A 23,485-nucleotide genomic window follows, 5' to 3' on the forward strand; every position below is an offset into this window, starting at 1 on the left:
CATGTCTGCACCCAGGATTCAAACCAATGAAACACTGGGCCGCCTACAGCAGAGCATGAGAACCCAATCACTCGGCCAAGGGGCCGGCCCCCAAACTTAGATTTCTGATGTTTGCTTCCATTTGATTCCATGAGCCAGTAATCATACCAAAACTCCTTTCCCAGTCGTAATTCTCAAGATATTTTTGTTTTCTCATCCCCATGCATCTCTCTTTCCCTAATTTAATGGTGGCTACACTGAGTTCACTTGAAACCACAGTTCGAAGGGCCGTATCCTTAATCTTGTCTTTGCCATAGGCTGAGTTGATCTGCGTTCAACTGAGAAATGTTATTGGCTCTTTTCCACTCCAAGCTCTTTTCAGTCTTACTGTTTGGGGTTTAGATGCAGTCAGGTTTTCTAACCCTTAATTCCTTCAATCTGAACACTCTATATTATTTTTCCCTTCTGCTTCCAAATAGCCAATCCTTTCCTGAGTGTTTCTTTTTCTTGCAATACCTTGCCAAAGGCAGCCAATAAAGGTTCACATACCCCAACACCCTGATTCTTTCCAGCCACTTCTCCTAGAGCTATGGGCTGCCCATGGGCTGCCTCTCAAGTTAGCATGGATAAGACTATAACAAATATTTTTGTTGTATTCACAACATGGGTCACCATGTTTCTAGCCCCTGGGATCAATTTTCCTGTTTCATGACACTTGACTGCTAAGCCGGTGCATCATATTTGGAAAATCTGATATTGAAGCAACCCATTTCTGGTTCAAATGTATGCATTAGTCAGGGTAGACTAAGTGCTATAACAAATATTCCTAAATTTCAGTGGCTTAATATACTAACATTTTACTTCTTGCTCTAGGCACAATTGAATGCCATGAGGGCCCATTCAAAGACCCAGCTTCCTCCTAGTGGTTCTGCCACCTTCTCAGGCCTCAGGTCCTCAGACGAATCCTCTGAATTTGGTAAGTGGAGAGGAGAATAAAAAAGGTGTGAAGTATTGGGCAGGGAAGTCTGTTTTTAGGAAACTAGATCTGGAAGGTCTACATTCCTCTGCAACTAGCTGTAAGAAAGGCTGAAAAATGTAGTCTGTCTATAGAAATCAGGTTGGGAGAAACTCAGCAGTCTCTAGCCCAGCAGAATGTATTAACTTAAAAAGTCACAGGCCAGGAAAGTACAGGAAACCAGGATCAGGAATGGGGAAGGGGAGAAGGAGAGGAATTGTTTCAGCCCCTGGGAGGTAGCCCATAGTACAATGACCCAAGAGCTGGGGACTTCTGGTTGCTTCTGGGAGGCACTAATATCCAAAGGGATCGAATTCAGGGATGGGGCGAGACTGTGGCTCAGCTCCATAAAATGAGGAGGCATTTGGCTGCTGCTGAAGGTTTGGAAATGTGCTTTTATTTTCAAACTCAGGTATGTGACACTCTATAATTCAATGCTAGCACACCTGTGTGATGTTTAACATTAGGAACTGACAGCCAGTGATACACAAATCCAGCATCTCCCTCTCCATTCACTTTGCCAGGCTGTACATGGGGAGCAATACATATGGGCTCTGTGGCAGCCGGGAAGTGAAGGTCCTGTTAGGAGGTGACATCAACAATGACACAAACAACACATCACTCTGCAACTGAGGGTAGGCACCCAGAGTCCTAGGGTTAAGCAGAAATGTGAGACTTCAGAGGCATTTTGAGGGGAACTTTGATTTCAGATCATTATCGCCGTTGGAAGCATAGGGCCTTCCTCTCCATTTCCCTCCTGCTTTGGAAACAGTGGCAACTACTTCAGATCCATCTTTCCTTTTCAGAAAGAAATACGGATAAGTACTTTTTCAGGAATGCCCTTGGAAATGTGGTTACTCTTATGCTGTTTCTTTTCCTCAACCTCCCTTACTCACAGAGTAGTGTGGGTGAGGGCCTGGTCTGGAATCCTCTTGCAGGCCTTTCTGTGGAGCAGCTGGAGGTTCAGGAGCTCACTGCACCTCCTCTCCTGGCCTTTGTCTCAACTGGAAACAAGGGTGGGGACCCTGTGGCCAAGACAATGGGCCAGCTCAGCCTGGTCCTTCTTTAAGGGAGACTGAGACTAGGCATTGCCAGCCTAGAGTCCTGTCCCACAGCCACTCTCTCGGGAGCTCCATTTGCATCCTGTCTTTGGCTCTGAGGGCCTAAAGCTCCTTCAGGGGGTCCGATCCCCCTGGAAGGGGCAGGGCAAACATCCATCCATGCCCCCAAAGTCCATCTGCCTTGGTCTGCACCTCTTTACCTTTAATGGCACATCCTCGGTCAACCCTGGCTTGGGCTTCTCACAGGGGTTTTCTAGCCACTGTAAAGAATGCCCCCCCCCCCCCCCTTAAATCAACACGCTATTTTAAAGTGGGGCCTGATCTAGGTGGATCTTCTGAAAGGAGTGCTTGCGTAAAGCTTAGTCCTTGAGCTGGGAAATGGTGTTGCTAGTCGGGCCTCATTTCTGCTCTCTCAGTAAGACTGAAAAATATTAGAGGATAGTAAAGATGTTATTTTTCTCATTGAGATGGTGGTGGTGATGGTGCTGGTATTGGGAAGTATGCAAAATGTCAGCTGTTTCCAGGCTGCTCTCTGCCACCTTGGATGCTCACTTGTTCTTTTGTCAAACATTTAATGGCACCCTTCCAAGCATCAGCCACCATGCTAGGCACTTACCCAGGGAATGGGTAAGACATGGTTCTTGTCTTTGAGGAGAAATGCTAGGGGAGACAGACATATAAATAAATTACTGTGATACACTGTCGTGATGGTCAATAATGAAAATGTTTAAAAAGTGCCAGGAAGCACAGAGGAGGTGTGGCCTATTCTTCGGGGAATGGTGCGGAGTTGGAGGGAGGTCCCGTCCACGGCTGCTCTCTCAGGAGCTCCACTGGCATCCTATCTTTGGCTCGGCGGGCCTAAAGCTCCTTCGGTGGGTCTGGTCCAGAACTATACACAATTAATTTTACTATTAAAACTCTTTTCCTAACTATCTCTTTCCTATGAATTCGAGCATCCTATCCATGATTCTTATATGATCAACTTATGTGTCTCTTATGAAAAAATATTTTACATCCAAGCCTGTAGGGAGGGTATGATTTTTGCACTTGGTCCTGAAGAGAGTGACCAGAAGCAAAGAGAATGGCAGAAGAAAAACTAGCGAGTGGAGGAACAGAGCTGTGAGAAAAAGCAGTTTAAGTCTGGGAATCAGAAGTGGTTTGGAGTGGCTGAAGGGCCACTTGGGGGAGTGGGACTGGAAGGTCAGGCATCCAGTTAGGAGACCACTGGAAGAGGAAATTTCGTGGAAGGGTTAAGACCACCGCTCCTGCAGCCAGCCGGCCTGGGTTTGCATCCCAGCCACATGATTTACTAACTGGGTGCCCTCGGCAAGTTACCTGTGGTTTCTGTGCTTCAGTTTTCTTATCTGAAAATGGGATGAGTCGTATCCATCTCATAGTTTTTTCTTTGTCTTGAGGACTAAATGAAATAATACCTAGATAATACCTGGAAGAATATTTGGGCCTAGTAAATTCTATATGAGTGTTGACAACAAAAACAAACAACAAAACAAAACCAAAACGACCACAATAAAACCCACTTGGAAACCGACAACCCCCAAAACTGATGAGGGATGAATGCAGGCAGTGGCTGTGAAGGTGGAGCGAGAAGTCCCATTGGAGATGGGATGGGCTCCCTCAGGGTTATGCTCAACTTTCGGGAATGCTCTGAAACATACTCGGGTCGGAAACCCGCTTTGAACGGAAGCACTAATAGCACTAACTGAACTGCACACTTGCATGTGGGCACACGGAAGCTGAAAGCACACCGTGTCTCCTCCTTCCCCTGAGAGGTGGGTTAACTGCTCTCAATGGGAAAGATCAAGTAGGAACAGACCATGCTGTACAGCAGCTTAGAATTAGCACTTGAAATGGAGACCAGCAAGCTCGCCATTGAAGCCATGAGTTTTCTGTTCTTCAAACATCTTAAATCCATGTGGAGAGCTCATTGAACAGGCGCTGGTGACTGCCCCACCCCTAGAGAAAATCTGTGGGTTGGCTTTATCCAGAACACACACCCAGAGCACACATTTGGAGGGTTGTTGGCTTCATGCACATGCATGATGTGTGTATGTGTGTGCTGTGTGTGTGTACAGATGCATACACATTAATTCAAATCTTCCCATTTCATTTCAAGCACTGAGCTAAATTCAGCCTAATTAATTTTCTGAGAACCCTTTTCTACTTCTGTAAAGAGAAACTCTGATTCCAAAGGGGAGAAGGGGAGGCTGAAGGAGAGTCTGTGAGAATGAGATGGGAAATGGGAAGATATTCACGTCACGACTCCAAATTCCAGGTCTGGTCCTCAGGGTCAGAGTTAGCCTTTAGGCACAATTCTTCCTGATGGCCAACTGCGGGGAGGAAATGGGAGAGTGAGCTTCTGTGCCCCACAGTGAAGGTGTTCTATTTCTCCTGTCCATCTGAGCTAGGGGCAGGCGACCTTCTCTTCCATTAGAGTTTTCGGTGAAGGTGACTTCTTTGTCTACCAGATGCTTTCCCAGGACAGTTTTGTTGATCTTCCAAGAACATCAGTTATTGTGTATGAATAGCTGCCACTGGGATGCTGAGCATGAATGAGCCACTGCTCATTCCCTGAAGGGCTGGTGGCAGCGTGCCCACACCGGGGCCTGACACACTGTGCTTGGGGAAAGAGCAGTCGGCTGTGTGCTGGAGCAGGGCACTGGCTGGGCATCAGGTTTCCTACTGCTCTGTAGGCTGCTCTTGCTGGAGTCCTGAGCTCCACCAGGAGTCCCTCTGGGCTGCTGAACAAGTGGATCTCCCAAAGGGCCCATCGGCCTGCTCCATGCAAGAGTTATAGGAATTGTAGAGCCCCAGCACAACAGTCAAGACAAGCATCGCTGCGGCCATCATCCAGATGACTCGCCAGTGCTGACACAGTTTGGGATACAGGACTTGTAAGAAATGAACCAATTCTTCAAGTTTGCTGTCAAATGAAAAAATAGGTAGAAAGTTTAGTATATTGGGCGTATATATGATGCCGAGACACATACTTCTCTGTCTGGGAATACTTCCCATGCTGTCTAGAGCAGTGGCTCTCACACTTAGCGGTGCATAGAATTGCTTGGCAGCAATTATTTAAAATACTCCAGGCCTACTGAATAAGCCCTCCAAAGGTAGAGTCTAGGAATCAGTAGTTTAAAATTTTCCCCAGGTGACTATGATGCCACCAGTCCATAGCCTTGATGTCGGCAGCAACTAGGCTAAAACACTCTATTTACTTGTTTGATCATTCATTCATTCACACATGCCCTCATCTATTCATTAGATGGTCATTGATATCTGAACTCTCCCAAACCCCAGGATACAAGGTTGGCTGACCCATACTCCCAGGCATCCAGACAGGACCAGCATGTTTTCTGCACTTAATGTGTTAGTGATCAGTTCCAAGTTCTAATCTGTCCCCTGCCTCCATGCTCAGATGCATAATTTGTTGTTCTCAGTTCCACATCTGACTGTGTCCAGAGTCAGGGCTGTGCTAAATCCCTAGAAGACTCTTTACGTCCAGTGATAAATGACAAGGAATCAGATCAACCTCAAGAGCTCACTTCAAACCACCCGGGGGCAACCAGAGGACTCGTAGCCTCCTGCAACCTTGGTGTGGCTTACTCAAGATGTTTTTTCAACCCCGTTAATCTTCATTCTCTAATTTTTCCCTCCTCTTCTTTCTCTCCCCTCTCCACTCTGTCTTTTCTCTCTTCCCTCCTTCCCTTTCATCTTCCCCCGCTCCATTTTTTGCCTGCTTCACTCCCCTTTTTCCTTTTCCTCTCTTCCTAAATGCGTTTCAACTTTTTCACTCTCTTTGTGGCCTAGTGAAAATACATTTGATCAGATGGCCCACTTTGAAGAGTCCATTCTTAGAGCTCTCTGGAGAAGCCCTAGAAACGTTCATTAAGCTAGTATTTCTTTATGTTTCTAATCCCAGGTGTATTTTTTAAAACATAATACAAAAAATGAGAATACTGATGATCACTAATTGGAGGAGGTGAGGAAAGTGACGGGGGGGCTGTCTGAGATCTTGAGGCTCACATAGACGCTGAAATATGCAGGTCATTTGCTGAGAAGAAGAGAGCACTAATTCAGAGTTAGTAGGAAAATGATGCCTTGCAGTGGATAGAAAGACTCCCCAAATACCCTCCTTAGAAAGGGGCCAGATGCTCAGAATGCCGCCTAGGATTGTTTCTATTCCACATGGGAACCCTCTGACGATCGATTCAGGGACACTTAAGCAGAGCAAAACAGTGAGCATCTTAGCCAAGGTGAAGATCTTTGGCTATTTTCACAACTATTGGGAAGGGCCAGCTTGGAAATGGAAGCTCATTTTCTTTCAGCCCTATTTAGATCCCTTAGTTCCTATTTAGATATAATTGGTTGCTAAACTGCAGTCTTTCCTTTGCGCTGTATTTCCATGTGCCCCAACAAGCTGCCAGAGTAGGGAGAATCCCACTGTAAACCCACTCTTCAGTGGGCTGCAAAGAAGGTCAAGATCTGGCTCTGTGACCCTGAGCTGGTCACCCATCTCCAGCCTATAAAAGAGATTACAAACAGAATTAGATTATAAGTAGAATTCTTTTAGAGATCAGTTTTTGGTGGTTCTGAGTTCTACCTGCTGCTCCATAGGGAGGGGTGAGGTTGCTTCCCCTTCTCTGGGGCCTAGAGAGGGGCTCTAGAGATACTGCTTGGAGAGTGTAATACATTGCAGTTTGGGGGACTCAGGGCACTGGTGTGTCCAGTCAGAGAAATCTGAAGAGCAAGAATCTTGCTGAAGTGCTTGGTGGCATCAGCGTAGGGAGCTGTGATAGGGAAAACTGCCCTCCCACCAATAGTGGCCCCAAGGTCCACATTTCACCTTAACTGGATGTAGTCAGGCAAAGGAGAGCTGGTATTGGGGCATCACAGATCCTGCCCAGAAATGCTACCTAGAAGCTGAACGATGAAGGTATACTTCCAGCTGCCAAGGACTTAGAGAGGGATTTTAAGTGGCTATTTGAAGAGATACCTTCGACCTCATAAAGGGACCTGTAGCTGAGAGATGCTCAGTAATGGTGTGAATGTGTGTGGGGGGTGGGAGGAGTGGTTTTCTCTGAAGGTCTCATAAGACAACACACTAAAGAAAGTCAGCTTTAAACCCCTGCCGAGGCCTGGAGCCTGCGCACAATAATGCCAGTCCAGTAGTACCTTCCCCACCCCTCAATCTCGGTCCTCTTTCCCAGCGTTAGCCTCAGAGAGGCCAGACACTGCATTAGCAAGGCTAGGGTGGGGGCAGGAGAGCAAGTGGGACAGAGAGAAAGAAACCAGGCTCCCGGTCCCCACTACGGGCTTCCTTCCCGAAGCGGACTGGAGCTGGAGGAGGAGAGAAGCTTGAGCTGTATAAAAAGTTCAGGCTTTTGACTATTACAGGGAACTGATCATTTTAATTACTGCAATGAGGTTATTCTTGGAACTTAAAATTGACCAGAGGATTTCTGTTTTCTGAGAGTTATTGGAAAAGTAAAAGAATCTGCCTAATATCATCTTGGCCCCACAGAGCAGGTGTGAATGGGCAGAAAAGACAGAAGTTTTCTGTTGCACTTTATGTGTCTCATTTGTTCAGTGTATTACATAAACATCAGAAGACTGTGTTTCCTTTTTTAATATGGTTAAAATATTGGGTTGATTCACCCAAAGGTCATTTAAGTTGATCCTCCAGACAGTAATGTTTATAATAGATTACATTATTATATGTTATTATAACAGAGGGAAATTCAGACAAAAAGACTAGAGTTTGATGTTGAATCTCTTAAATAAGGAGTCAGCTGCTGGAGTTAGCCTAGTTTTTTTTTTTAAATGCACTTAGTAGGACATGGAACTTTTAATAACTTCAAATGAGATGCCAACATTTCATGGGGGAATCCTGTTTGAGTGCAGGTGCCTGCAGGCAACTGTGTGTCTCAGGGACTCAGGAGTGAATGGGGATTGCCTGGCATTGATGACAGCAGCTCTCAGAGCCCAGTCTGGCTTGGGTGACAGGAGAGGAAGGGACCTTATAACTGTGAGTGGGCAGGTTATATGACAGCAGTGTTAGTCATTATGGAGAAGGTGATGCCACACTGCTGGGCCCGAAAAGGTGAAGCTTGTCTGAAGGACAAGAACCCTTCTGAGGGCTGTGCTGAGGCCTGGTATCCATCACCTGAAGTATAAGCATGTTCTCAAGACCTAAAAGTAAATCCGAGAGGGAGCAAAGGTTGGGAGAGACATGGACGTCTCTCAGGATCAGCAAGACCAAGAAGACATCTTGGACGATGGATGGGAAGGGCGGCTATTGGCATGTGCTGCTGACCATAAGCTGGACAGAGAGGGACCCAGACGCAGCCTTACTTCCCCTGGGGTTTCACGAAATGGGAGGGAGCTGCCCATTGCCTAAGATCAAATTAGCTAGATAAGGATTCCAGCCCTGTGCTTTGTGAACCAGACTGTTTATATTCCATGTACTCAGTCTGTTTAGTTCTCTTTTGTTCTTTCTTGGTGTTTGAAAATGTTAGAAGTTCCAGCCTGTCTTAGCTGTATTGATGGGAGCCAAAAGAAGGGCTGTAGTCCAGGCCCGGGCTTGGCTGCATTAAAGGGGAGGGAGGCAGTGTGATGGTCTGCAAAATAAGAGCAGAGGACCCCCAAGGGGGAGAGGAAACATAAGGAGAACAGGATCCAGCTGCTTGGGGTAGAGACTGTGCTTTCATTGTTAAAACTCGGGGACTCTTCATTAGGGGAGGTGGCGCGTCGTAGCACAGGTTTGTTTTCAACAGTGAAGCATTTTCTCCAGCTCCCCCAGACTGCTCTTTCCTTGAACACAGGGGTTGACTCATGCAGGCTGAGACCTCTCACTCTGGTCGAATCTTCCACCAACTGGGCTCTCTTGGTTGTTCCTATGTGCTTTGAAGCATATCTATCTCACTTCTAACCTTCATTTTATTACCTAGTTCATTGCATGCATGTGATTCCCACAGTCTGCCAGTGATGAGACACAGACACATACCCTGTCTCAAGTTTAGCGGCTGATTAGATAATTAATCATTTTGGCTGGAGCCACCCTGGACCCCAAGACAGACTGGGAGTCTAAAAACAAAGATTTTGGTGAAGCATTCCAGTTTTAGTTTGCTGTAACCACATTTTTAAAAGTCAAAATTCAATACTTCTAGTTTGAATGTACTAATAGAGACAACAGGAAAGAATACAGGAAATTGGGGCTATCATTAAAATCCAGGACACTGATGTGGTCACTATATCCATAGGGCACAGGGAAAACAAGATGCAGGATCTATACTATCTTTATCCACAAGTTATATATTTTATTACTGATTTAGGAAAAAATACACTTGAAATATAAAATATATTTTTAAACAACTCAAGTATTTCCAGTCTAAATTGAAAACACTGTCCAGATGACCTAGCGTGTTTGACCAGCATGGAAGGGACATGTGGGAGACTCACCTTTGTCATTGAGCCAAGTTTGTTCCTTCCCCCATGTGATCTCTCTGCCTGTTCTTGTAAGAAAACCCCTCTAGGGCTTCAGGCCAGTCCCCTTGACCTTAAATCTTTCATGGGGATGCCTGGGAAAGGAGCTGATTGTGGCTGGCCTAGGAGGGACTCCAGTCAGGGTCCCTCACAGTTTCTCAGCTCCTGAGAGCTCCTGATTGCTGCCGGCCCTGCCCTTGACCACCTCTGACTCCTCAGCTCTCACAAACATCCCCTTCTTAACTATTTTGGCTCCTTGGGGTTTCCTCTGCCTCCTCCCCCAACATGAGTGCCCTCTTGGTTTCTGTTGGCTGCTCACATGGGCCCGAGACCCATTGCTGCCCTGGACAGGCACCTCCAGAGATGTTGTACAATTAAGTGAATTGTAACCCATTTCAGCAATGGCAAGGGCTCCAACCTGCTTCTCTGGTCCTTTTCCTCTTCCTCAGTTTCTTCTGCCTCTTCAGCTTCCTCAGGACTCTCACTCTTCTGTTCTTCCTCCTCTTCCTTCAGGTCTTGAAGCTCTTTCGTCTTCTTTAGACCTTCCTGGTATCTGGAGGGCAAAAGGGAACGACTGAGTCTGGAAAGACCAGGCTTGGAGCATCCTTTCCTGAGTTCCTAGAGGTGAGGACTTGAGCACCTCCAGTAATTATGCACTTCCTATGGTTCCACACAACAGGAAAAAGCTGGGAAGCTCCCTCAATCCCAAGGTGGCTAGTGTCAGTACAATTTCCCCTCACTCCTCAGTCATCTTTCCTGTTTATGTGAAAGCGTGACAAAACTGACAGGGAAAAAAAGTGGGTGCAGTCTCCCCTGATGGAGCTCTTATGCTATGAAATATTCAGTCGAGGTAAAATTGCACTGCTCTCTGTAACCTTGGCGCTTCAGCTACGCACCTGTAAAGTGGAGAGGGTGGCACCTGTCTCACAGAGTGTTGGAACGTTTTGAGAAAGTGCCAGGCATACGGCTTGACCTAGGGAGGGTGACATTCATCACACAGGCTTGTGGAGAAGTTTTATGGAAGTGACAGGCACACAGCTTGGCCTACAGAGGTACTCAGTAAATGTTTACAAAGCCAACGGAGGCGTTAATCCCCATGCATTGAGAGTGTAGAGGAGTGTTGTGGGTGAAGAGCCAGGCTTTCCAAGAGAAATCCTTCTAATTTCCTTCTCCCAGGATCAATATTACCCTAAACATACTCTTTTTGCTTGTCCTACAGCTGAGTGTTTAAGGCCAGCGCAGTTTGGCAGGGGCAGTCCCACCACTGTGTACGTGACTGCCATGCAGAAGCCCACAGGTCCCACATCAGTGGGAAGCTGCATTTTCTTCAGGAGCTGCAGGGAAAGGAGAAGCTCAGGATGTGAGCCTGGTCAGAGGTAATTCTCTACCTGGCTGGGCTTGGGCCCTGCTCAGTTCTCTGTCCCATCAGGGACTGAAATAGACCAGAGGTGTCATTGGAGCTCACTTAGAGAAGGGGACACTTGGCAGTTGAGGGGACTCCCGTTTAGAGGAAGAAGGGATAGCCGGGGCAGATCTAGGAAGCAGAGTTGCAGCTGCTCCTGGGCACTGCTGGCAGCAATGTGACAGCTTTGGGCACGTGTCAGGAAGCCTCAGGCACCACTAAGAGGAACCTACCCAGGGCCCCCGATTTCCAGACCATTCTGGGCAGTGGCGTTCTGCCTAAAAAGAGGGCAGTCTTGTTATTGTCTAACCACACCCTCTCTCCCTACTTCCTCGTGTTCTTCCTGTGGAACAGTACTGCTCTTTCCTATGCAGTTCCTTGCTGAGTCAAGGAGGTCCTGGGGCCACTGGTTGCTTCCCTAAATCCTCTAAGAGACAGGAAAGGCCTGTGGGAAGGTATCTGAGACCTGCCAGGTGACCTCAGGGTGGCCGACGTCTGACTCACCCCTTGTTGTATGCTTCTTCCTCCATCCTGGCCTTGGCCTCCTGGCTAATCTCCTCCAGGCAGCTTGGAGTCGGCACGGGAGCAGAGGCTTCGCAATCTGGGTCTCCATTTGTCTTTCCACTAATGAGCAGAGGGAAGTAAAGGGCATCCTTTCAGGGAAAGACTGGGTGTCTGAAAACCAAGCTATGTCTTTTCCCTCTTCCTGATCACAAGTGAGGAAACTTATTCTGGATTGAACTCATTTCAATCCTTCTACCTTGAGACAAGATTTTATAAAGGCCCTAATCCATGAATCCTCCCTAGACCCCCAAACATCAAATACTGCACCAGCTCCCCTTCTCCTCATGCTCCCAAATCCACCTTTATTCCTATTCTCGGAGATGCTGTGAGTGGACAGACAGCTAGTGGGAGCTCCACAGTGCTAAGATAAGGAAGATGGAGGTGGACCAAAATATTCAGGGTTGTTCCATGCCTGCAGTCCATCTTTTGCTTCATTCATTTAAGTATCTATCGAACACTGACTGAGTCATAGGCACCTTGTAGTGTGCTGGGGATACATCAGAAAATAAAAGAAGCAGTCGTTTTCAACATGGAGCAGGAAAGAAAGCCCCCAAAAAAGGAAAGAAAAAATATGTAATTAACTACAAATTGTGATAACTTTTGTGAAAGAAACAAACTCTGTGCAGTGACAGAAAACAACAAGGAGAGAATTTGCTTAGACTAAGTGGTCAGAAAAGGCCTCTCTGAGGCTATGTAACTGAAGCACAGATCTGGTGAAAGACAAGAAGTCAGCCATATCTATGTTAGAGGGAAAGTACAGGATGCAGGATGTATGAAGCCAAAAGAAATGGAGATGTCTGAGGAACTGGAAAGAAGCAGTGTGGCAGGAGTTAACTTTTGGATGAGATAAATTTTCGATGCCTATGAGGTATCCAGGTAGAGATATCAAGTGGGTTGTCGGATATACCAAAGTCGCTTAGAGATGAGTTCGAGGCTGGAGATATTCACTTGGTGTTGTCAGAATATAGATGATTTTTAAAGCCAGGAGAATGGATAAGATTGCCTAGGAAGATAGTATGAGGAAGGATGAGAAGAGGACCCAGGACAGAGCCATAGGCATCTCTGCCCTTAGCTCAGGGGGAGAAGGAGGAACCTACAGGGGAGACGGAGAGGTAGCAGCCAGAGAGGTAGGAGGAAAACCAGGAGAGTGTGGAGTCCCGGGAGCCAAGAGAGCAGAGAGTGTCAACGAGGGAGAGCTAAGTGTCACATTCCTGAGAGTTCATGTCAGATGAGTACAGAAAAGGTGACGACTATTAGATTTGATAATATTGTGGTCAAGAGGAGCTTTGGTGAAATGGTGGCAGCCAAAGACAGAAGATTGGACAGGCTTAGTAAAGAATGGGTCCACAGTAATTTGATTCAGAAAGGGGGCAGAAGAGTACGCTGGGGGAATGCATAGCTGAAGAAGTGGGTCAAGGGATAAATGCACATTTGAATGTGGATAGAAATGACCCAGTAGAGGGGATGAGAGAAAGAGATGACCACAGGAACAAATTCTTTGAAAAGGGAAGTAGGGACAGACCTTAGAAAGATGGAGAAACTTCCCCTTGGTTATAACAAAGGGAGGAAGGAGATGAAGATCGTAGGTTGCAGGTTGGGGATCTGGTGAAGGAAGATGAACAGGCTGCTATCTGACAGCTTAAGTTTTCCCTGTCAGGTGGAAGACAAGGTGTCTCCTGAGACTGAGAGGTAGAGAGGCCTTGCAAGTTTTGAGGAGAGATGAGAAGGCCTAAAGCGTCACATGAAAGAGGGCGATGCCCAGGCCAGAAAATCATAGCAGGGTCCTGGCAGAGCTGCGGCCCATTTGAGGACAAGTTTAAAGGAAGTATCCTGAGGGTCATGCCCTCCCTATAGATCCTGCAGCCCACCTGGGTGTCTGGAATCCCAACAGGAGGAATGTCAAGGAGGCACCCTCGAAGGAGGCAAAACCGTGAGCGGAGCTTTCCAGCCAGACTCTGAGAGATCCCAGCTGCCACCCTCACTGAGCTCTCAGACAGGCTTTAAGAGGGAACCTTATACCTTCTCCTCATTCTTGGCATCAGTTTCCCATCTCTTAGTTTCCCTCAGACCTTGCAAAATTTACATTTTATCAGGCTGGAAGCCAAAACCTATTGTGAACAAGAAAGATAACACTCTAAAAATATCAGCTATTTATAACAGTTCTCCTTTTGCAAATTACATTATCCACTCCCTTCCACGTGACCTCGGCCTAATGTGCAGTTTCCTATTTGTTCAAATCATTAGAACAAGAGCAGAAAAACATAGCTCCAGCCAAGAGCTGAGAAAGCAATTATTTTGTGAAATAAATTTATATATTAGAAATGAAATATTGGTAGCACACTTTTAACTTCTTTTATCTACGGCTGTCAACTTTTGAGGTTAATGAGAAACATGTATGAAGGGGGACAGTGTAGCATGGAGGTAAAGAGCCTGCCTGGGGCAAACCTGGGTTCAAATCCCACCTCCAACACATGCAAATCACTTAACCTTCCTGAGCTTCAGACCCCTCAACTGTAAGGTGGGGATAAGAATATGCACCTGAGGGCAGCAGTGTAAGAATTCATGATGAAATATAAGTAAACTTTCTAGAAGATGGTACTCAACAAATGTTATTTATTATTATTATTACTAGCTGTGTAGTAAATTTATTGGTAAAATTTGGGAGCAATCTGAGGTTCTCCCAAACCTGATCTATAAAGAAATTCAAGCTGATAAATTACCAGGCAATTATTTATATCTTCAATGGAGAACTTGATATTTCTATTACTCTGACACTTCAGAATCAGAGGAACCCTAAATGAGAATTTAAAGTATGGTAAAATTTACATAAAACTGCTTTACTGCGTTTCTCAGGTGCATGTCTATTGTGTGCCATAACACACTCACACACCTTAGAGTTTTGCTGACCCAGTGATGGTAAACCAGCTTCCCCCGTCCACGGTCACGGCTCTCTACAGACTAAAACTTTTCCCAGTAGAGCCAGGAGGCCCACTTCACTGACGCTTTAACATATGGACCTTCTGTCCAGGGCTCAATTGTCCCATGTTGAGTTGATCCCCCTGTCCAACTCGATTCACCTGCGGGGCTTTAGTTCTTAACATGCTTTCACATACATTCTCTCACTTGACCTTCCCAATGCCAGGAAGAGCGAGCATTTATCTTATGTATCAGACTCTGTGCTAAGATCTCACTCACGACTCGTGAACGATCCAATAAAAGAGGTGATACTATTGTTCTCAGTTTGACAGGTGAGGAAACCAAGGCTCAGAGAGGTTAAATAACCAGCCCTAGTTCACACAACCAGTGTGATAGAGCTTGCATTTGACCTTGTACAGTCTGACATCTGCTGAGGTTCTTAACTGTACTATCCGCCACCCATGTGGGGTATTATCCCGCTTCACAGATGAGAAACCCAAGCTCAGGTTGATTAAATGACTTGCCTAAGTTCACATTGTTGGTGGTTGGTAGACCTGGCTGGGACTCTCACCTTGGTCTTCTAACTTCATGTCAAGAGGCACTTTCCATACCTCCTTGAGCCCTCCCTTTCAACAGAAGTCTTTTCCTGGGGCTCTGAGTGTGTGTGGCGTCCCAGGATACCCGCTGAGAGAAGCCTTCCTGCCCTCAGGCTGGGCCCTGGCTTATGAGGCTGCCCTCCTTTCAAAGGCTGCTTGATTAGAGAACGAGATGGGTTGGGAGAGCCTCTACTTTAATCCTGGGGGTAGAGTGGCAAGTAGGGGAAGCACACATTATGTAAAACATTTGCTCTTATCTCCTGATCCCTCAACTGAGCTTATAGTTCCTTAAATATCTTCTCTAACTACCTGGAAGTTTCTCCCTGTGCACCTTTAAAACTCAGTTCAAATACCTTCTCCCCTGTGGAAGCTTTGCTAATTTTACTCTCTCCCACACCCTCTGGTTCAAGTTGATCTCTCCCTCCCTCCATGCCCTCATTACACCTCTGTCACAACATAACTGGGAGATAGGGCATTTTATGTTTCATAGACACACCCATCCCTCCACATGACAGTGACCACAGGGAGAGGGACTGTGAGTTAGAAAGGTGCTTGGCACACAGTGAGTACCTTTGCGTGTCTGTTGAGTTAGATAGACTTCTCTGTGACTCATCCAGTCTCTGCATATTAATCTTGCAAAATAGGCAAGTGCTCTCTGTAAATGGTTATTTCCTGAAAACCCAGTGTTTGGGTTGAGCTGAAGGAATCTCTCTGCACGGCTGTAAACTTGGAGCTGAGCACAGCCTGTGCCCACCCTAGGGGTTTCTGGGCCAAACACTCATGGATCTTGGCATTTATTCCCAGCCCAAGAGCCTGCGTGCTTTCTTTCTGAGATGATTCATTAAAATGAGGCTCATTGTTCTCTCATGTCCGCTGGGTCAAAAATGTTTGTCATTGTGCTCAGCTCTCAGTAACACGAGGGGCTATTTAGTCAAAATATTAGTTGTTTGACCGGCGGTATATTAGGGTCTAGTTTTTCCGCATCATAAACAATGTTTGAAAGTGACTATAATCCTTTCCAATGGACAGATCTTACCTTCTTTGGCTCAGCAATGTCTCTGAGCTGCCGCCACTGCCATGGCTTCCTCAGCACAAGCCCAGCCCAGGGGACCCGAGCTAGAAGAGCTTCCTTCCTCTCTGTTACTCACTCCCAGATTCCTGGAGTCCACTATGAGCTGATTGAGGGTTAATTCATTCCAGAATACTATCAGCAAAGGGGAGTGGCTTACTGTATATATTTGATGTCATATAAAATCTTTAAGCAATTTACCCTGGCGGCCTCAAAAGTCTAGAAAAATGGTTATTTTAGAGATTATAGTGAAAATTGCTCTGTGATGTATAAGTATAATGACTCCTTTTTTGAAACTAGCACTGTGCATCATCCACATCCATGGCTTTGCTGATGCCCCAGTGAATGGCCCCATGTACACCCTCTGCTTCCACCCCACTCTGCCCTCCCCTCCATGCCCAGGCAGTCGCTAGGTTCTTTCACGATAGCTTAAGGGAACTTTTTCAAAAACAGCTCTAAAATCCATCCTCTTCTCTTTAGTCACGCTGAACTTCTTTCTGTTCTTCCAGTTGGAGGGTCTATTAAGAGGTTAAGAGCATGCGTTCTGCTATCAACTAGCTGTGTAACCTCAGGCAAACGATGATTTCTCCGAGTTTCAGTTTCCTCATCTATAAAATAGGATATTAATAGTATACCTACCTCATGGGATTATGGGAAGGATTAAATGAGATCATTCATGTAAAGCAGTTAGAACAGCACTTGGCATAAAGTAAGCCTGTTGTAAATAATAACAGTCATCATCATCATCATCATCATCATTATTCCTTGACTACTTCATACCTTCTTGCCTCAGAGCCTGGAATGTTGTTAACCTCCAGTTAACCTAGTTGACTATATAACCTTCAGGTTTCACTTTAAAAGTAAATTCCTAGAGGAAACATTTTCTGAGCCTCCCCCCCCCCCCCCCGCCCCCCACCAATCTGGGTTAAGGCTCTCATTTTCTTGTGTGTTTTTCCCTTAGCCACCGGTACTTCCTCACGATGTCACCCATCACATCGTATGATAATGGCCTGTTTCCAGCCTGTCTTTCCCACTCGACTGTGAGCTCCTTGAGAGCATTCTAGGTGCCTGGCCTTTGGTGATTAATTGTCAAAGGCAGGAGAGAATAAAAGACTATGAATAAATAGCTCTTCCTACTTGTAGAACGGCTCTTGAGCTTTGTTCTGTTTTAATCTTTAAGACTAACTTTAAATATCACTCCATATTTTTCCCTAAGTCTACAGGTCTTTAGACCTTTGTGGAGTGAACAGTTTACTAGGAAGTGACCTGCAATAACAAGGCTCAGAATTCTCTCAAATCCCATGGAGGTCTCAGGTATTTGCTTGAGAACTAGCCACAGGTAATTTGATCTTCTCCTCTTTCATGTGCTTAGCAATTCCCCTCCGGCTTAGTCAGTGTACACTTAGGGAAATGTGAAATCATTTTAACATCAAGCTGAACACAACAATCTAGAAAGCAATGTTTATTAACTTATAATGCATTGTTTCTCTTTGACAATATGGAGAAGGTAGCCGGAGTCGACTGCATTTGTGTTTGAATGGAAGATATGAATTCATTTTCACTCAGATTGTCTCAGTGTTAGCCTCCTGGCAATCTATTTAATGTTTCCAGTTTCATGAATTCAGATGGAAATCACTTAGCACCTTTTAGAAATCCAGACAGGGTAGCTGTTGTTAGTCTGATCCCTCTCCCTTTGAATATTCCCTCCCCCTTTTGCAGCCATCTTTCCAGGCTGGGTGTATTCCCAACAAATGAGTAAGCCACAGCATGGCTAATGGATCATGCGGTCTCTCTGGGTAGCCCATAAAAGTGAGCTACAGACACCTTCCTGGAGCTTCTTGCTTGATTTATCTCAATACTCACTCTGTCATTTCTCCTGGTTCTAAACTCTTGGGATAGTGATGTCACCATTGATCCTTAGTCGTTGCCACTCCCAATTCAGGGCTGCTGCCTGCTGTCCCCAATTTTGCCCCTCACATTTTTCCTACCAAGGATAGTTCGGGTTCTTGGTGTTCCCCACTGCCTCAGATAGAAGCTCTCAAGTGGCCAGAGCATTCGTTCTACAGAGTCCAGGCCCGCCCTATCATGATCAGAGTCTGTTGAGAAGAGTGGGGACATAGATCTTCTGGCTCGACTGGCTCTGCAGGCTGAGAATAGGAAATGAGGCCTTGTTGAGGGCCCTCCTGGAGAAGGCATTGGTGCACCCAAAGGCAGGATTGGAAGGGAGAATTTTAGTGAGCTTCTCACTCAGGTCATCTCTGGAGAGATTCAGAGACCATGGTCCAGCACCATGACTCTAGGGACTTGGTAAGATTCTGTGACCATGATTACTTCCACATGGCTGTTAGTTTGTCATCCCTTTACAATTTCCCTGTAATTTAAAGTTTCCTTGTAGTGATCAGGAAAACAGGGAAACCAAGAAATAAACAAAAATACCCGACACAACATGAAGGTCCCATAAGCCTATGCAGGGTAAGGTGGCAAAGCAAGGAAATGCTGGGCAGACTTCAAGACTACTGTGGAGTGAGTCACTGAGTGGTATGTCAGTGGTTGCATACACTAAGAGGTGAGGAACACAGGCTGAGTCTAGGGGTGGGAGCTTGGGAGCTTGTCTGTCCCGAAAAGGGGCCAACATAGACGTTCCTTGCCAGGTTAAGGAAAACTATTCTAACAGCAATGAAAAATGAGGGACTAAAGCTGTCTCAAGACAAGGAAGAAGGAAGAATAGAGGTGTATGTTCTACCAAGTGAGGAAAGACACAAGGGGAAAGTTCTGAGAGGTGGCAGCTGTGATCCAGATGTTTTCCAGCAAGCAAATGAAAGAATTTGAAAAGCAAATTATAAACTCCTCTGAGTGTGTAGAAACAGCCTGCCTTGCTCTGGCTGAGGATGAAAAGACCTGAAAACTACATAGATGCCTAGAAAAGTTAGGCGTAGCTGACACTGTTGGTTGCTAATCCAGTACTTACTCTCCTTCCCACTTCCCAACAGCAACATGATTTTGCTCAAGAATTTACTCTTCTTCATGGAGCCATTTTATTTCATGGGAAGCTGACACTCCTTCCCCTCTCCAGGGCCTATGCCCATGATGGCAATCCCATTCCCAAGGCCTGTGATTGGTTTAGAAAGGGATCATGTTTCAAATTTGCCAAGAAGATAAGGAAGACTGAGGAAAGGCTTCTGGGTTCATTCCTAAGAAAGAAATATGGGAAGAGATGGTCCCTTCTTCCTCTAGATCTTGTCATGTCTGGATGGATTACCTAGAACTCATAGCCATTTACCACAAGCCTGCTCATGGAGTCAAGATCTAAAGTGAGCAGAGGCAAGGAAGCAGGAGAGGCCAAGCCGAGGCCCTGCTGTAGCACTTCTGGAAAAGCCCTACCTCTGCACTTACTATTCAGGCCACTGAGAGTCGAGGCTTTCTTATATTTGTAGCCCAAAGAGCCCCAGCCAACAAAGAAGGCTTCCATCTTCTCTGGGCTCTTCTTAGATTGTGGGACACTTGGCTTCGGCCACAGCATCTTCCTGGTCTGAGAATTTTGCAAACTGGGTCTGAAATCTTTGTGGATCTCAGAATCCCACTCATTTCTCCTAGAACTTAATTTGCTTTCTGGCACGTTTTGGGAGTGAGGATGGGAGGAAAGGTGATTTGGGGAAAATCTTCCTTGGAGATCCCCAAAGTTAAAAGGAAAGTCAACAAACTTACTTTTCCAAAAGTGCAGGCAGTGCTGAGGTGACAGGGAGGTTGCCTTTCCCATTGGCTGATTCCGACTGAATGGAAAACAGGAGACAGAGAATTGAGGATCAGCTGGGAAAGAAAAGGCCAGAGCTGCTAGGTCTCTGACGATGCTGGGGAGGGGCTGCTTCTCCTCCTCTTTCCCTTCCTCCTCCCCACGCTTTGTAATCTGCATCTGAGCCCAGGCTTGGACCCTCCCTGTCCTCCTTTCCTCAGAGCCCTCTGGGGCACATACAAGTTGCACATTTTCCTCCTGTTCTTCCAAGTTTCCCTGAGTGAAGAGAAGAGTTTACACTGTTTTTCTCAGTCCCCTGTTTACTGGCTTGGACTGCATGCCAGCGGGCCTCCTACCACACACAGGCCCATCACTGCCCTGGAGATACAGCTCCAAGCACAATTCTCAGGAGACACTTGTCCTTACTGAAAGCTGAAGCCATCAGACATTTCTTTATAATAAATTCCCCAGGACTGCCACCTTGTTTTGTTGCAATGGATTTGGGTTAAGCAACTGTTCTCAGCTCCAGCTGCATATTAGAATCAGCTGGGGGAGATTTTTTTAAAGTACTGATCGAATCCAGAATCTTGGGGTGGAGCCTGGGCATAGAATGTTTTAGAAGCACCCTGCATGATTTTAATGTATATCCCTGCTTGGCAACTCCTAGTCTAAAGGAATATATATTTGGGAACTATATTTCTATATTTAGAATAGTATGGGAAATAGGTCTGTTAAAACACACTAACTAGCCCTCCCCAGGCTCCTTTTTAAAAAATTTTTTCAGGTTCCTTCGTTTTAATGGGTGATTTGGGAGTTTGTGTATTTCATAGATGACTGAAATGCTCAAGGCAGGAAGAGGTGAAAGAAGTTTACGAGTTATTGCTACCTATGGGCACCACAATAGAGCTCGAATCCACTTTACCTTTTGTTTACACGATCAGATTATCTCCTGATAGAGTAGTGCTGGTCAAGGACAGGGCATAGGGAAACAACTGGAGAAAGAACTAGAGGAGTTTTAGATAGGATTAACTAGATTCACAAAGGCCTGGGATCTGGAAAATATTTTGTTGTATAGGAACTATCTTTGTTTACAAAAAAATGAAATGGATTTTTTCTGATTATAAGTAATATATTCTTATTAGAGAAATATAAAAAGACACCAAGAAAATAAAATTGCCTGTGGTTTTACCATTGCCTAGAGATAACCATTATTGATAGTTTTACATATATTCTTCCAGAATTTTCTAAGTTGACACATAGAAAAACGCTGTTTTTTTAAAATTGCAAAACAGAATTATCCTGTGTATACTGGGGATTTTTGTACATGTTGTTTTTAAATTGTTTTTTATTAATAAATTATGGTCATTTTTTTATGTCAATAAATAAAGATTTACATTCTAATTATTAGTTTTAGTGGTTGTATAGAAACCCCTTATAGGGATATCCATAATTTATTAAACCAATCTTTTAATGGAAATTCAGGTTATTTCCAGCTTTTCACTGTTGTAAACAATGCTGCAATGAACCGAGGCAGGATAACATTGGGCTTAAAAACTCAGGCTCTGGAATCAGAGAGTCTAGGGCTCAAAGCTCAGCTCTACCACTTACTACACAATGCAAGCTTCAGCTGCTTCAACCCACTGCAAAGCAGAAAAAAATCATCCCAGCTTGGAAGTCTGTGGCTTAAGCATGAAGAGAGATACCATCTACAAGGAACACTCACTGAGCTGCCAGCACCTTGCCCTCAGAAGGATACTGAGTCTTCTCAGGGAGGTGGAAGACATGGCCTTGTCTATATTGAGCCTTTTGAGCTCATAGCCCAGAATCTGCACTGGGAATTTCCTCTCCTGGTTGACCCTGCCCCAAGCTGAGTCACCCCATAGTAGTGAGCCTGAGGGCTGGGAGGCAGGCACCATCATACTCACCAGGGCTGGTAAGGAAGGGATGGGTGATGAGCTGGGGGATTGGCCGGGCAGGTTCAGGGCATTAAACTTGGGAACCACAGCAACGCTGACCCTCCGGCGGGGCATGTTCTGTGGAAAGAGAAGTGACGAGGACCACCGTCATGAAGGAGAAAGCACTCACAGTTCAGAAAGGCCTAGAAAATGCCTACTAGTTCCTAATGCTGTAGTATTGTTCACTGGATGTTTTGGCTTTGAGGTAGTGAGAGTGACCAAAGTCAACACAAATTTTGTTAGTGGTGAGTGATTTCTCAACATGTTTTCTATTTTAGCTTATTAGGTCCTGAAGAAATGGAGCAAAAATGACCCATAGTCTCTGGCATCCTGAATAGTGTGCAAAAACCATAGCCAGACCAAGGTTGACGCATCATTTCACGTTCATTTAAGGGATGGTACAGTCAGGGAAACCATGAGCAAGAGAAGGTTGGAGGATGAGATAGCAAGTGTGGGAAGCTGAATTAGAGGCTCCGCCCAGAGGTTCTTTGGCACCCAGGGATCCAAGAATCAGTGACCTCCTGCACGACTGGAAACTTCTGTTGTACTTCCTCTGGGAGCCCTGGTATTCCTTGAACATGCCTACCTTTCCCAGCGTGAGGGACATGGACCGCGCTGTGCGAGGGACCCCGTCTTCTGCAGCAGGAGGGAACAGAGAAGAGAAGGCAGGTAAGTTTTCAGAGTAGGCTCCAGAAGGAAACAGGCAGACACTAAGACAAAGTACCTATGGGCCAGAACTGATCCTCAAGGGATGGTCCAAGGGCCTAGGTGTTGGGGACACTGAATTTGGCCCTTCACCCTCTGAGATGATCACCAGCAGAGTGGGGACTTTTTTGGACAGAACTTTATCCCAGCTCCTCTGGGCTCTATGAGAAGCCCCAGTCTTGGACCTCTGATCTCCATCTGACACTGCTGCACAGTCTCTGGGCAATACCCTGGAGAGAGTATGAAAACTGCTCGTAGCAATACCAAGCCTTATTGGGTCATTTCTTGATTATCCAAGGGATGTACAGTCAGGGAAATGATGAGCAAGGAAGGTGCAGGGTGGATAGAGAATGGAAATTCAATACGTCACCTACAAAATAATTCAGAACAAAGGAAACCAGCCCTAGGATTTCCTTCTCTTTAGTACATACATTAAATGATAGAATTCATGTAAAATGTTTAGCACCACATCTGGATAATACTGCCACCAGAAAACATTAATGTGTATAGAGAAAGGTTTTTGAAAGCTCAATTCACTTTGATTCAGTTTGACCAATGTCATCTAGACTATATATCTGTCTATCCCACGTATCCATGTATTTTAGGTATGTCTCTTAAAAAGCACATGGCTGATTTTTTTCCTTAATCTAGTCTGAGATTTGCTGTTAACCAACAAGTTTAAGCTGTTTCTATTTCTTTTGGTTATTCATATATTTCTACCTTCTTATTTTGAATTTTCTATTTACCTTGCTTCATTAATCGATTTTTTCCTAACCACCCCTCCCACCCTCTATGTTGGTTTGGAAGATATACATTTTAGTCCTAATCTTTAGTGTGCCCCCTTTTCATTTTTAACATATTATGTGACTTTAAATTTAAAATTAATCATGATCTCTATTCTTTTCTTGAATAAATCTTAAAACAATAACTCCCTCAAATCTTGAATTATACTGTTTCTCAGTATTTTTATTTCACCTTGTTTTTGTAATC

At 45.4% G+C, this 23,485-nt stretch overlaps 1 protein-coding gene and 1 long non-coding RNA gene across 16 annotated transcripts in view; one reads left to right on the plus strand and one right to left on the minus strand.

Annotated features, from left to right (window-relative positions):
- The window catches only part of LOC106783422 (uncharacterized), a 72,900-nt gene that overhangs the window by 45,415 nt on the left and 4,000 nt on the right, over nt 1-23,485 (plus strand). The window contains exon 7 of one of the 3 annotated variants that reach the window (XR_011441121.1): nt 853-955. The exons of the other annotated variants lie outside the window; for them this stretch is intronic. This is a non-coding gene — a long non-coding RNA (uncharacterized lncRNA). Of the gene's footprint in view, nt 1-852; nt 956-23,485 lie in introns of those variants that run through there. 3 annotated transcript variants of the gene reach the window in all.
- The window catches only part of IRAG1 (inositol 1,4,5-triphosphate receptor associated 1), a 132,231-nt gene continuing 110,115 nt past the window's right edge, over nt 1,370-23,485 (minus strand). For all 13 annotated transcript variants that reach the window (XM_070274764.1, XM_070274760.1, XM_070274763.1 and 10 more), the window contains 6 exons: nt 22,377-22,426; nt 21,761-21,868; nt 19,811-19,875; nt 11,465-11,584; nt 9,977-10,111; nt 1,370-4,996 (listed from right to left, as the gene is read on the minus strand). In XM_070274764.1, coding sequence (XP_070130865.1) covers nt 4,753-4,996; nt 9,977-10,111; nt 11,465-11,584; nt 19,811-19,875; nt 21,761-21,868; nt 22,377-22,426 — 722 coding nt within the window. In that variant the 3' untranslated portion in view covers nt 1,370-4,752. The remainder of the gene's footprint in view (nt 4,997-9,976; nt 10,112-11,464; nt 11,585-19,810; nt 19,876-21,760; nt 21,869-22,376; nt 22,427-23,485) is intronic.

Source organism: Equus caballus, chromosome 7 (assembly GCF_041296265.1).
Source record: "Equus caballus isolate H_3958 breed thoroughbred chromosome 7, TB-T2T, whole genome shotgun sequence".
Taxonomy (NCBI): Eukaryota; Metazoa; Chordata; class Mammalia; order Perissodactyla; family Equidae; genus Equus; species Equus caballus.